Source organism: Dicentrarchus labrax, unplaced genomic scaffold (assembly GCF_905237075.1).
Source record: "Dicentrarchus labrax unplaced genomic scaffold, dlabrax2021, whole genome shotgun sequence".
In the NCBI taxonomy this organism is placed as follows: domain Eukaryota; kingdom Metazoa; phylum Chordata; class Actinopteri; family Moronidae; genus Dicentrarchus; species Dicentrarchus labrax.
In genome coordinates this window covers 25,196,533-25,210,185 of record NW_026136718.1, presented here as the reverse complement: position 1 = coordinate 25,210,185, position 13,653 = coordinate 25,196,533, and the positions used below count along the sequence as shown (strand labels likewise).

The 13,653-nt window shown below is 38.8% G+C and overlaps 1 protein-coding gene across 3 annotated transcripts in view; it reads left to right on the top strand.

The window, feature by feature from the left end:
- The window catches only part of rab6ba (RAB6B, member RAS oncogene family a), a 49,016-nt gene that overhangs the window by 20,586 nt on the left and 14,777 nt on the right, over positions 1 to 13,653 (top strand). For 2 of the 3 annotated variants that reach the window (XM_051376872.1, XM_051376875.1), the window contains exons 2-5: positions 1,922 to 1,980; positions 10,387 to 10,440; positions 10,892 to 11,018; positions 13,183 to 13,294. In XM_051376872.1, the coding sequence (XP_051232832.1) occupies positions 1,922 to 1,980; positions 10,387 to 10,440; positions 10,892 to 11,018; positions 13,183 to 13,294 (352 nt within the window). The remainder of the gene's footprint in view (positions 1 to 1,921; positions 1,981 to 10,386; positions 10,441 to 10,891; positions 11,019 to 13,182; positions 13,295 to 13,653) is intronic. The other variant, XM_051376874.1, reaches the window with a different exon arrangement.

Below are 13,653 nucleotides of genomic sequence, written 5' to 3'. Positions count from 1 at the left end.
TGCCTATTTGATCAACTGTGAATTAAAGACAGATTGTGTTTACTGTGTGCGCCTATGCTTGCAATTTTTGAGGACAGTACATCTTCTTTCACATCAATAATGTATTGAAATTCCCCAAAAATATTGAATAACAATAAATCCAGAATGGCAGCTCCACAAAAAGATGTTGCATTTTGTTGAATGTGGATGAGCAGATTTAGATCTATTAGTCAAGAATCAATTAGACAAAATGTCAGTATGCTGTATGGTAGTCAGCATCATCCAGAGCAGGGTCAGTGTTTACTGGCAGAGTAGACTTAACTGTAGCACTTTGGGGGATAGAGGGATATAAGATACTGCCTCTCAGCCAACCATCCACACTGCTGCTAAATGGATATAAAAAGAGGATGTGATTGATTCCTGCTGGCCTCCCAATTTGCTCTGCTGCAGTCCCCTTCATTAGTAAAACCACTGAGCATAAGAAATCTGAAAACCATATACAACATCTATCAATGAATCAAACATCTCCCACCAGCCTACTTTTCTATAAGTGATTAATTCTGGTATATCATTCCTTATGCTCTTTAAATGATTATTGAATTGACATACAGTTGGTTGTTTTCCAGTCACTTGTCAGTCACGTACCATAACACGCCTCCACAATTATTCTTGGCAGTTTAGTTAAGTATTATTTTTCCACAGAACAAAGCATCAGATCTAATAGTTAGATGCATTTAGATACACAATACAAATACTTGTTGTTTACTTTTTGTGTATCTACTGTAACAGCAGCTTATCAGCATTAAGGTGCACAATGAATCAGTTATCCCTTTAGCTTCACCTTGATAGTATTCCCATTGTTGATTGAAATAAATACTAGAATGTTTTCCTATTTGTGATCCCTTGAATCCCAAGCAAAAAAATGGACAGTCCAGGATCACTTCAAGTTATTGTTTGCAATAGACAGACATCAATCAATCAATGATCAGTCAATCAGGTGATTGATCATTGTTGGTGATGAACAGTGCTCAAAAACTGTGTTTGTCACCAATTGTTGATTCTTATCACTAATTGCACTGTTTTTTATAAGATATATTATTTTGCTTTAAGGTACAAAACATTGTTTTGCTTTTACTCATAGAGTTGCCTGTGATGGAGATGCTTGTAAAAAAAAAACGTATAAAAGCCCCTGTAAGCCTGGTTTCAAAACCTTTCAGATATTTCTGCAAAATATTCAATAACAGGAAATGGTGAGTCAATGTCACCCTATCGCTCCCCAACCAGATGTCATTTTATTAGGCTTAATATATCAGCATGTTTGCTTAAATTTTTCTTTTGATGCTATGCAGATGATAGACAACTATAAATGTCAACAGTTTCCTTTCTGTTTTCTCTCACAGCAGCCCTTTTGACATAAAATAAACACAGATTTTAGCAGTGATATCAATTAAGGTTCTGTTCCATTCAGGTCAAACAGAGTCAGGGTGTTGCTATTGTATACTTTGCCTCACTGGAAAGGCTCTGCTGCACTTAATGGAACAGAACCTTAATTCATTTCATTGCTAACACCTGTGTTTGCCCTGCTATTCCATGTCAAAATGGCTGCTGTGAAAAAGGTCTATTCTGTAGAAATGTGTTTGAATCTTTGCATGTCATCACCCTGTTCTTCCCATTAAATATATTATATGGGAGATATATGTGTTTCGGGAGCACACATAATGCCAGGAGCGGCAGCAGCACAGTAATTACATGTGGACCTGATGCCACAGCTGACCTCCTGGTCACCCCCACAAACAGTAATGAGCTCCCTGGGCAGAAGTGACAGCCTTGGCAGAAACCATAACCACCAATCCCGCTGTTACATTTATTGAGTGTCTGAATGGAGGAGGAGAAAGCCTGTTGTCGCTCATTTGACACATTCTGTCTTTTTCTTCTCTTGCAGTTGGAAAGACGTCTCTGATCACACGGTTCATGTATGACAGCTTTGACAACACATATCAGGTAGGTGCAACGGCAGAAACTGAGAGTGAATATTTTGTCTCTAATGATCAATTTTGTCTCTATTGATCAGTTACACTGTGTATTCCATCGATAGTAAAATGTAAATTTATGTACATAAATCAAAGACATAGATCAAACACATAATAATCAATCAAATTAAATCACCAGAAATAACTATTTTTGTGTGTGTGTGTGTGTGTGTGTGTGTGTAAAACATGAAAGTTATAGCCAACATGGATGTTAAAACAGACACCTTTGAACTGAACAACATCAAGAGCACTGTGGGCCCTCAGGCGATCACTATTTCTAATCCTGTTCTCCAAAGCAGCCTAATCTCACTCGTCATCCTAAAAACAGAATATTGCTTATGCAGCTACAGTCCTTATAGAGGTCTTTGCAAGCATCTGCAGGCACGCGAAGGACCCTTAAATATAACCTGCAGTATTATTGCTTTATAAGCAGAAAGTCTCTACTTATATAGTAATAAAAAAGGAATTAAAAATAAATCTCACAAAGCTGAACACCCTCATTTTCATATAGTTTGGAGTGTGTGTCTGAGTGTGTGTCTGAGTGTGTGTGTGTGAGTGTGTGTCTTTTAGCTCATGCAGGTTCTTTATTGAGGGAACATACAGTGATATAAGCCTGTGCAATGTGCGAAAAAGCATAAGCAGATTAGCCTAAAAAACACTGAAACACCATCGGTATATGAGAACACTGAGCATGAAGAAAACCTAAGAGGAAACTTTTGTTTTGCTAAGCTTCAAGTAAGAATAATATTACCAGTATGCCACTCATTTCAACTTAATGTTTGTGCAAACAAACTGTATGCTCCAGCTGTCGGCTTTTTGAAGTTAAATTGCAATTGAAGATTTATAATATTTAAGATAACTCTTAAATTTCAGAAGTTGTTTGCTTTTTATTTCCGTTAAACTTTTCAGTAATGAGGCAGTCTTGTTTCACGTATGTTTGAGTTTTACATACTTTTGAGACATGTTTCTGGAATTTTTGTGGATTATGTGGAAAATATTCTTCTTGACCACACATACAGTTAGTGTAGACCCTGACAATGCATAGTGTGGTGAAAAGTAACACATTGTACTTGTAAATGACTAATCAGTAAGTCAAGAAGATAATGCTACATTAATCAATAATACAAATAATCATTAGTTGCGATGCTAAATGGATGACTGATGTAAATAATGTGTACAGTAGGATAGGTGAGTCCATAGAGCCTTTCATGGTGCTGAATGTTTTTGACCAAAACCTGAACCTCACCCTATCCTGTACAGTATCTCTATTTTTTTTTTGTTGCTCTCTTTTAAAAACATCTGTGAGTTGGAAAAGATATTTCCATCAGGTATAAAACTGGCCAGCAGGCTTGCTATAAGGCCAGTAGAGTTAATAATGTTCTCCAGCCTCTTGGTCTTTCTTAAACCTTGAGACATGAAAGCTTCAGTCCCACAAGCCCAAGTGTTAATCTGGCCCTGCCTTTAAATCATCTACAGCGGCCTCTAAAGATTGCCTCAGTTCTTGATCTGAGACGTCCCTCCTTTTTCCTCACCTCTGCCATCTTCTTTTGCTTTGCGAGAGTTGCACAGCATGGAGAGCATAGGGTTGGAAGGGTTGGACATGGTCAATATTATTGTTCAGATTGTTAGTTTTTAGTTTTTTATCAATGTTACTACAAAGACATGTCTTCTTTGGCCTCACTGCATCCTGCAAAAAAAAGAAAAACATGTCTCAATTTTTCAGGCTTCACACAAGTACTGTGCTGTGCTGTAATGAGATTTGGTTGGCTCATTGTGTGTGGATTAAATTGTCTGTGTTAGCTCTATGATGCTGTGCTTTCACAGTTGCTGCTGTATCCTCTTATATTTCTACATTCGTAAGTCATGAAAGACTACAGAGGCAGACATTTCACACTGACTGTTAGGGCTCATGTCTTTGTGTTGTTAAGCTGCTGCATCTCCATGATGCATAGATGTTTCTTTACACGTCTCTTTGTCACAAATTGCTGTGGAACAGGCTTATACTTGGGCAGAGTTGGCTGCGGACTCAAAGCCTGGGAAGCAGAATTATTATAACAGCTTTTTATACAACATCTTACCTTATATCAGCGTCTCAGTGGTGGGGGAAAAAAGGGATCCGTTCCTTGGTTCTTGTTAAAAAGGGGAGAGTTTTTGCTGGATGATCAGCTGATAGTAGAATGGCGAGATGCCTCTGTATTTTGTAGTCCAGTATTAGTATTTCTGAACTCAGTGGCAGACCTTGAAATCCTCTGCTCTGTTTCCAGCATTATGCAATATGTTATGTTATGTATGTAGTGAGATTAATATCTTTATAAATAAGGTCTATAATGCATGAATAGTAAACGCAACATGATAATTTCCTGCATCATTTTCACCCACTCAAGTGTTACTACCTGGAGTGAATGTGGGCGTCTATTGTTGCCTGCTGTCTGTCTCGCTCCAAGGCCGCTGCTGAAACTCCCAACCTGAATGCAGCTGGATAAATTACGACTTTGAAATGCAACAGCAGTCAAAGTCGGCACTAAGTGCAGTCATTCTGAGGAGCGTGGGGGAACGGGGTTTTCTGGACAAATGGCAGTACGCAGCGGCCTCGTTGAGAGGAGGCCTGAAGCGACAGGGAGCCCTCCTCACCCTCGCTTTTTCAGCCATATTCTCCCATTGTAAGTGGGCAGGCAGCATGCAAGGCAAACAGATGCCGGACAGATACCATCTGCTTATTAAATAATGTGTCCGTATGCTGTTTAATGTCAGTCTCTGCCCCACGCTATTGTAATGGCCAGTGCACCAAATGACAACAGCAGCCAGGGAGGAATATGAAAATCAGTGTAAAACGAAGCCATTTGAATACACCACTTAACTCTCCGTCCACAAAACAGCCTCTTCATTCCCTCCTCACAGTCACTTGTTTTTTCAGATAGTGGATTAATGATTTTGTTATGGGTGCCATGACCTCTGCTTTGTAGCCGTAGATCAAAGCCAGTCCCTCCTTAATGTGTGTGTGTGTGTGTTCTCTTCTGTGTGTGTGTGTGTGTGTGTGTGTGTGTGTGTGTTTGCATGCCCCCCCCACCTCCTGTGTCTTAATGCCACTTCTTGTTCCTCCCTGGCTCAGTGACAGGTAGCACTGTAAATGATTTTGCAGTTTTTTTCTAGTTCATCTCCTGAGACCTTTGAGTATTAATTAAAATGCTGCATGCATTAGCTCAGGGTGAGTGTTTATGCTGCTGCTCAGAGGGGAGGCTAGATGTGCCCAGTGAGGGGGGAAAGATGCCCTGAATGTGAGCCTGCAGGAGACATCTGTCCTGATGAGAAGATTTATGAAGTCACGGTTTTCAAGCCTACATACTGAACCACCACGTTTTTATTTTCATGCACGTCAAGCTTTTAGATTTGAGCAGACCCAGTTCAATCCTTTGAAGGAAGAGCAGCAGTATATTTAGAGACAAAGGGCGATCGGAAAGATGAAACCGAGCGTGGTAGTGGCTTTAGTCAGCAGGAGGATGACTAAGGCCAGATTTGCTGCCTCTAAAGCAGCAGACTCCCATCAAGCAGCCACCCAGCCGAGGGAGACAGAGGCAGGCGTCCTCACTGCCTGGCAGCACATGCTAAAGGGCTCGGAGCCCTCCAGAGGCAGAATGCTTTTGTCAGCTGTGGTGGAGCTGTCAGTCAGGCCTGGCCACCAGGCTGTGACTGCATCTGTCGGCTCTGCCCAAATACTCAGCTATTTAGTGTAGACACTGGTGAATCTGATTTATGGGACATTTCAAAAATATATAATGTGTCATGCTTTGTGACAATTTGAAGACAATAGAGGTGTAAAATTTTACGGCCTACTTTTTGTAGTTTAGTTGAATTTTTCGTTAGACTACATTTGAAAATGATTTACCGGTACCTTGCAAACAGTTAATCAACATAATGTAATGTAGCTGTATAACCCTATGTGAGGAAACAGTATAGGATGGAAACAATTGATTAGTCAAAAAGTTGATTAATCAGTAATCGTTTGTATTCATCTTAACTAAGGCTGTCAAAAGTAAAGATAGTTTTCCGATACCACTTGTTAAAAACAATACCATATCCATTAATTATACATTTGATAGCATCGAAAGTATCTAACAGATCTACAATCAGATTTTCAACCCAAGGCTGCACAGATAAAACAACAGGGACGTCATTATCTGTGACCTTTTCTGTAGCAGCACTGTGTGCAGGTTGTTTATTTTGTGTGCCTAGGACTGTTTTTTCTCCATTCTGTGCTATTGAAAGAGATATTGAGCCTTGTTTCTTAAAATAAGTATTGTATCAAAATTTTGAAACTCTGGTATTGTGACAACCTTATATTAGTCTTAACACACGCTGGTTCCAGCTCCTCGATTGTGAGGATTTGATTCTTTTTTTTACGTATGTAATAGTACATTGAATATCTTGTGGTGTTAGACAAAACAAGCATTTTAAAGATGTCCCTTTGGACAATAGGACATGCTGATGGGAATTTTCCCTATTTTCTGACATTATATAGATCAAACTATGTATTCTTCAAGAAAATAATTTACCATAAAGTAATCATTAGTTTTCAGCCCCAAAACAAGAATTTGAATTTCAACAGTTTAAAAATAGTAGTTATTAAATGGTGATGAATAGGACAATATAAACTTATTTTAAGATACATTTATATCCTATATAGAACTGAAGCAATTAGTTTAATAATTTATCAGTCAATAAAGACCAAATTAATCTAATTGATGAATTGTTTAAGCCAGTAACACTTTATGGTTTCAGCTTCTTAAATGTGAGAATGTGCTGCATTTCTCAGTGTTATATTGTAAATTCACTGTTGGTCTGATAAAACTGTTTGAAGATGTTAATCGCTTTCAGTCTTTCCCTCCATAGATAATCCGTCATGAAAATAGGAAAACAATTGTTAGTTGCAGCCCTAATCCTCTGTTATGTCTTTAGCTGTATTGCAGTGACACTCACTCTGCTGCAACAACCCAAATCTACCCATAATGCTTTGTGACACGAGTAAAGTGAGTTAAATAAAGACTAATTATGAATCTGGCACTACTCATTACTGTGGTTACAAATGTAGCATGCTGTAATTGTTTTGTTCTACATATATTAAAGCCACAGCCTGCTGCTGGACAAAGAAGGCACGATCATAAACCGATTTCCTCTTGTGCTGGCAGGAACCTTTAGATTAATCAGATTTTGTGTGTTAGCAAACTGCTGTCGAATACGGCGCTGTGAGCAAATGCCAGTATACTTACTGTGACTCAAGGTCTGTTGATTTAACAGCGTTCCAGCCAGATGGAGGACCTTGAAAGTCCTGGTGGGAGCAGCAATGGCGGAAGAAGTATTCAGATTCTCTACTAACATAAAAGCAGAAATATAATGCAAAACAAGTTCACAATGTAGCATTTGTTAATTAAGTTATGTGCAGTGATTAAAGCAAAATTAGGCATTTCTATATAGGTTGCGCAAACACCCTAAATATGATCCAGTTTGTATTACACTGCAGGCCTCGTGCTCCATGCCCTCCTCACAGGTGAACCCTGAGTAGTGACCGGTGGAGTATGTACTCAGTATAAAGCCATGGGCTGGTAGACAGTTTCCACATTAATGATCCTATTACTTCCTTTCCGAATTCAGTGGAATTAATGGTGTTCTAGTGAACTACATTTACTGTCTGAATGTAAATATTTAATGAACTGTGATAATGTTATGGCCAAATCAGAAGGGGAGCAGTTTTGTTCGGGTATTGCTCAACATACCCTTCCCATGTGTCAGTCCGATAGTGTTACTTGTGCATCCATTTTCATACAGTTGAACATTATTTGTCCCGGAAAGTCTCACATTATCTAATTGGGATTTCCATGTTCATTTTTCGTTTGTTTTTTTAAATGGCACAACATGTGTGACTGTTGCAAATACCTATATATAATTAGAAATCAGAATTGACCACAGCACACTGGAATAACTTGACTGTGATTTTATTTAAGAGTGAGCAATCCGTTTCGCTTGGAGCTTCCTAAGGTTTGTTCAGCAAAATATATATATAATATATTTTGGCAGTGCTCAAAGTGACATTTTCACAGTCCAAAACCCAAAGCTTTTCATTTTTGCATCTCATCGTTACCTTTTAATAAGCTGCTACCAGCGAACGTTTGACTTGGAAAAAGGATTACTTGAATATCAAACTGGTTGCAGATACATTTTCTGTCTATTGAGTAATACATTAATCGATTAACTGTTTTTGGCCACAGCCATAAATATGAATGTATCATCAATTACCTGTGATGTCCCCCACACCTCAAAATCAGTTAATTTAATGATGATTTCACATGCGGAAAAAGGACCAATTTTCATTTAAAATATAATGTGAGTGAAATGCGTCAGATGTGCTAAAAGCATTTTTTGCCCTAGTCCCTGGCAGAATGGGCCAGAGAGCTGTGAGAGGTCTGTCCTCTAACAATGTGCACTGTTAAAAAATTTAAAAGGAATATTAATAATTTCTGGTGATCTAATCTGTTCATGTATAGCTGTCTGTGTGGGATTCTATATTTAAAACTGGGGCCAGAAAGAGCCCACACAGCACCTCTGCCTTCCCCCAAGAAAAATTCCTGCAACATCTCTGTGCTTTTAAATTCATTTAAGCTATTGTTTCATTAATTCCCTCCAGATCAGCAATTTTCAATGTTCAGAACTCAGTGTGTGCTGTTGTCATTAATTAGTCGTTAATTTAACATATTAGTGCTTTTAACCTCTATGCATTCAAGTGACAGAAAGACATAAAGTTGTAAAATACTTTTAAAGCATATTCTGCCAGAATAAATTGGAGATTTATTTTGGAAGTTAGCATAATCCACCTGTCTGTTTGGAGGCTAATACAGCCGAACTCACTATAATCTTGAATCAAGTACTTTTATAATTTGAATTAGTCGAGGCTGTTTATTTTCAGCCTAGCTGTGCTTGATCTGACTCAGTGTAAAGGGAGAGTATAAATGACGTCCTGTCTTCATGCCAGACTCTCTGAGTGAGTTCACTGTGGTAGCTGGCATCGCCAAGGAAACGGGTGCGTGATCAAGCTGCTGATGCCCAGTTCTGTCAAAGTGGGCAGTGGGCACCCTGCTGGACTGCCTAACACAGACAAACACAACAGATACACCCACCTGCTTAATCACAGATGGGTACAAATGTATCAAAATGTATCTCAGTACAAATAAAATGTATGTATATAACTTAATAAACTGCGTCATCTACAGTCAGATAAGTCCCTGTCAGCCCTTTCTACAGTACGTGCTCTAGCTGGCCAGTGCTTTAGTTTACGGGCTGGGGTCACACAGGCTTTAAACATGCAGCTGGGGACTGCTGTTTAATCCTGGGTGGGTCCTACACACAGCTACATTCGAGCCCTTTACACCCTCGTTCCCCTCACACCTTCACTGAGACACCCAACATCTGGAGTACCAAATGAAAGAGGCACGAACCACATCTGCCTTCACCAGCTGTCCTTAAAAGTGTCTCATTCTGAACTCTCATAATTCATCTTCTGTTCTTAAAAATATTTAAGGTGCATACTGTCTAATTAGAATATTAGGAAGATTTCCAACTGTGACTGCAAAACACTAATATAATAGTTATTGCTCATACTGAATTTTATCAGAATGTCTTGTTTCAGGAGCACTGTATTATTGAAAAAAGCCATCTTCTAATTGTGAGACCTGAACATTTCTGGCATCAGTAAAACAAACAAACCTAGATCTGCAGTTTAACATTGATTTGTAGGTTTTGATTTGTCCAGGCCAGAGCACCTGATGATATCATGGCAGGCAGCAAAGCAGAAAGCCGTGGGCTTGGCTGCGGAAAATAAACATCCCTTGAAGAGGGAACACAGTGCCATCTGCCTCGTGACACAATGAGGGAATGATTAGATTGCTGTTATAAATGGATAATGTGGGATGATACGAGTCGTGATTTTAAGTAGCCCATTTGAGTATAAGAGTATAAAAACCCAGACAAAATACACAACATATTGACAAAATACAGTTGTCCTGATTATTGAAGTGGAATATTTGCACAGTAATGGCTGTATAGCTGATACTGTAGCCTGCTCCAATTTAAAAACTGACTGCCTCTGATGTTGAATCAACAATTAGCTAAAACTGAACATTATAAGCTTCATAAAAGCTTCATATTTTGCAGTACTGAATTGAATTATATATTACACCCAACCCACACTTGGGGTGATGTGATGTGTGTCCTTCTCTTCACCTTTTGCATCTGTAACTTGCATTATTGAGATCTTCAGTAAATACTCTGTACTTTGCTTTCCAATGTATTTACAGTGATGTTGATCCTTTATCTTCTTTCCCTAAATTAGGCCACAATTGGAATTGACTTCCTGTCGAAAACCATGTACTTGGAAGATCGAACGGTAAGATCCTCACTTACAGTTATATAGTAATGTCACGGTAAGCATGTAAAATGTAATGTGTCAGCAGTGCAGTAACTCCTTATTTCAGATAGAAACACATATTAGAAATGTTCATCACTACAATAAGGCATGCTCTGAACCCTTATGAAAAGTATGTCGTCTTTCTAGCTTGTGTTATGTATGAATACAATCAAACATGTCTGCATGTCTGTTTATCTTGGGGAATGTTTCCTACAGCCGTACGACCTTGGAAGTGTCATTATGAGGCATCCACTCATATAAATAATGCCTGAGTGTGAATCTTGTGCTGTGTACATTCATATTTTATTGCTTGTGTTTATGACAGTGTACGTGTTGTGTAAGCATGTGTTGCATGTGTGTGTGTGTGTGTGTGGAGGGAGCCTTCTGCTTCCAGGCTCTCTGACTATCTGAATAATCTCAGCCTCCTCAGCTTTCTCTTTCTGAACCCCAGGTGAGGTTGCAGCTCTGGGACACAGCGGGACAAGAGCGCTTCAGGAGCCTCATTCCCAGTTATATACGGGACTCCACTGTGGCTGTGGTGGTCTACGACATTACAAGTCAGTGTCCCTTATGAAATAATTGATAATTAATTAATTTATATTAATATTTTCTTTCTGTTATACCTGCAAGTATTCCTCTGTAATCAATTTACTGTCGACACACATAGTCAGAGTTCTTCTCTCTCTAACTCTAAAGAGCCTTGGCCAAAACCTTCACTGTCTGATGATGGATGGATTAGATGGATTACCCTGATTACCAAAAACTGAGATTTCACAAATATCCAATATCTCTTTGATATTTCCCATAAGCACATTTGATCCACTGCGCAAATAGATGAGACTTATTGCATTAACCTTCCACAATCTCAGATTCTCTTTAAAGGTCCAGTGTGTAACATTGAGGAGGATATATTGGCAGAAATGGAATATAATATTCATAGGTATATTGTCATTGTGGTTTCATTACCTTAGAATGAGCTGTTTTTATCTACAGACGCATGAGTCGCCTTCCCTGGCATCCGACAAGTTTCTACAGTAGCCCAAATTGGACAAACCAAAGACTGGCTGTAGATAGAGCCTTTTGCATTTTTCAGGAGTTTCGCGTACACCGTAGTTTGTCCTTTAAACTTGAGCTCATTCCCATTCAGAGGTCGTCAAATACAGACGCGAGCAGTGTTCAGTTTGTTGTAGTCTGCAACTTCATCGCTATATGCCACTAAATCCTAGACACTGGTCCTTTAACTACAACTAAAACTGCATTTATATTTTTTTGTCTGCTCCATCAAACAAACATGTTCTGGAAACCCCTTGTTCTGTGTTCTTTTGTGAGAAAAATGACATACAGAAAGTGAGAAATGTCAATTTAATCGCCTCCAATCTTTGCATTAATTAATCAGACCATTAGGTATCCATATACATAAAAAAGGGACGTCAATACAGCCAATCAAATGTTGTATAAGGCAGTAAAGTATGTTTTATCACAGGCGAAGCAGACAGTCACACTAAGACAGACAGCAGCTACACAACACAATATCCAAAGACTAACTTACAAACATGAACACACACACGTCTTGCCCTGCACCTTAGCTTGTTGAACGAGTGACCAAATGAACATTCTCCGGGGAAAACTGCACCAGGCTAGATAGCTAATTAGCTGCCCTGCTACAGCATATTAAACAGCATGTAAACATACCTGCAAATGTCAATTTGGTCCCAACATGTAGGTGTACGCTTGTTTACGTGTTCAGTCCTGGAGTTAAGTCTGCTGGCTGATGTCAAACAAACACAGACACAACAAGACAAGACCTTTTTTCTTCCTTTTAATAATAAAAACTATTAACAATACATTTTAAAAGAATTTTGACTGCAAAAAATGGATGACTAAGTGTGATTTCTGGACTTTAAGAACCAATAACCATGACTGTCTACCAATGGGAAGAACAATTTTGGTGGGTTACAGACACACAAACAAAGGGGCCTTACAGACACCGTTTATCCTGAATATGTCACCTCTCTATGATATTCTACTACAGTAGTAGTGCAGTGAAACAGTAGTATTCAACAGTAGTATTTGGAGGCTGGCCCTTGCTCATTCACATAGTTAAAACCCTGTAAAACCATGTCATTTATTTCTAGTTGGATTTATGAGGAACATCTATCACTTTCAGAAAAGACAGAAAGTGACATTATTCTCCTGTTCTATTAAATCACTTAAAGGAGCAGAGACACAAATTGAGAGGAACTACATTTTATTGCTGATTGTAAGGAACAATATGGGTTACCAAACCCTGTTCTTTTTTCACCTTGAAAAAGACGTGGGATATGTCTCATCCAATTCCCAGTTCAAGACTAGTAGTAGACTAAAGGAGTAACTTTGACAAGCTACAGAGTTCGGCATGTACAGTATAACATGGATTTATTGTGTAATTCCAGTACTGCGTATAATAGAGTATCATCTATCAGCTAATATCTGTTTAATATGATCCACCACCTGGGATTTTTTGCATTAATAATCATCAGCACCATGTCCTGCAAAGTGTTAGGTTCATTTTATATCATCAGATTTCTCATCATTTCCTTATAAAAACACCAATCATGTCACTGTGTAAAAATGCAGTTGAAATGTTAATGGTTGTGTTTTTAGCAGTAACAGCTGGAGAGGTGTCAGCATATTGAATGTCACTGCAATTGTACAAACAGCATCTTTAATTTGACTCCACAGACGTTAATTCATTCCAGCAGACGTCAAAATGGATCGAGGATGTGAGAACAGAGAGAGGAAGTGATGTCATCATTATGCTTGTGGGCAATAAAACAGACCTGGCAGATAAGAGGTAAGTAGTTACTGCTGCACCTGCCTCCTGACGTCTGTACTCGCATTTTGTCTTTTTAGTCAGCATTTCCTTTTATGTCTTGACTCCATGGCAACCATGATGTGCAAAGTGTCAGCCTGTCTGTCAGTCTGTAGGATTGTTCAGTTGAGCACAAAACCTCGAGAACAAAAACATAATGAAAACATCAGGCTGACTCCCCTGCAGAGGAGATGATTTGATTAGATGTCGGAGCATCTTTGTGAATAAATCTGTGTATTAATGAGATAGAACTGATTATCCTGAGACCAATATAACTCCTAATACTTAAACCATATGAATTTAATATGAACACCACCGCAATGTTATATAAAGACTTGAGA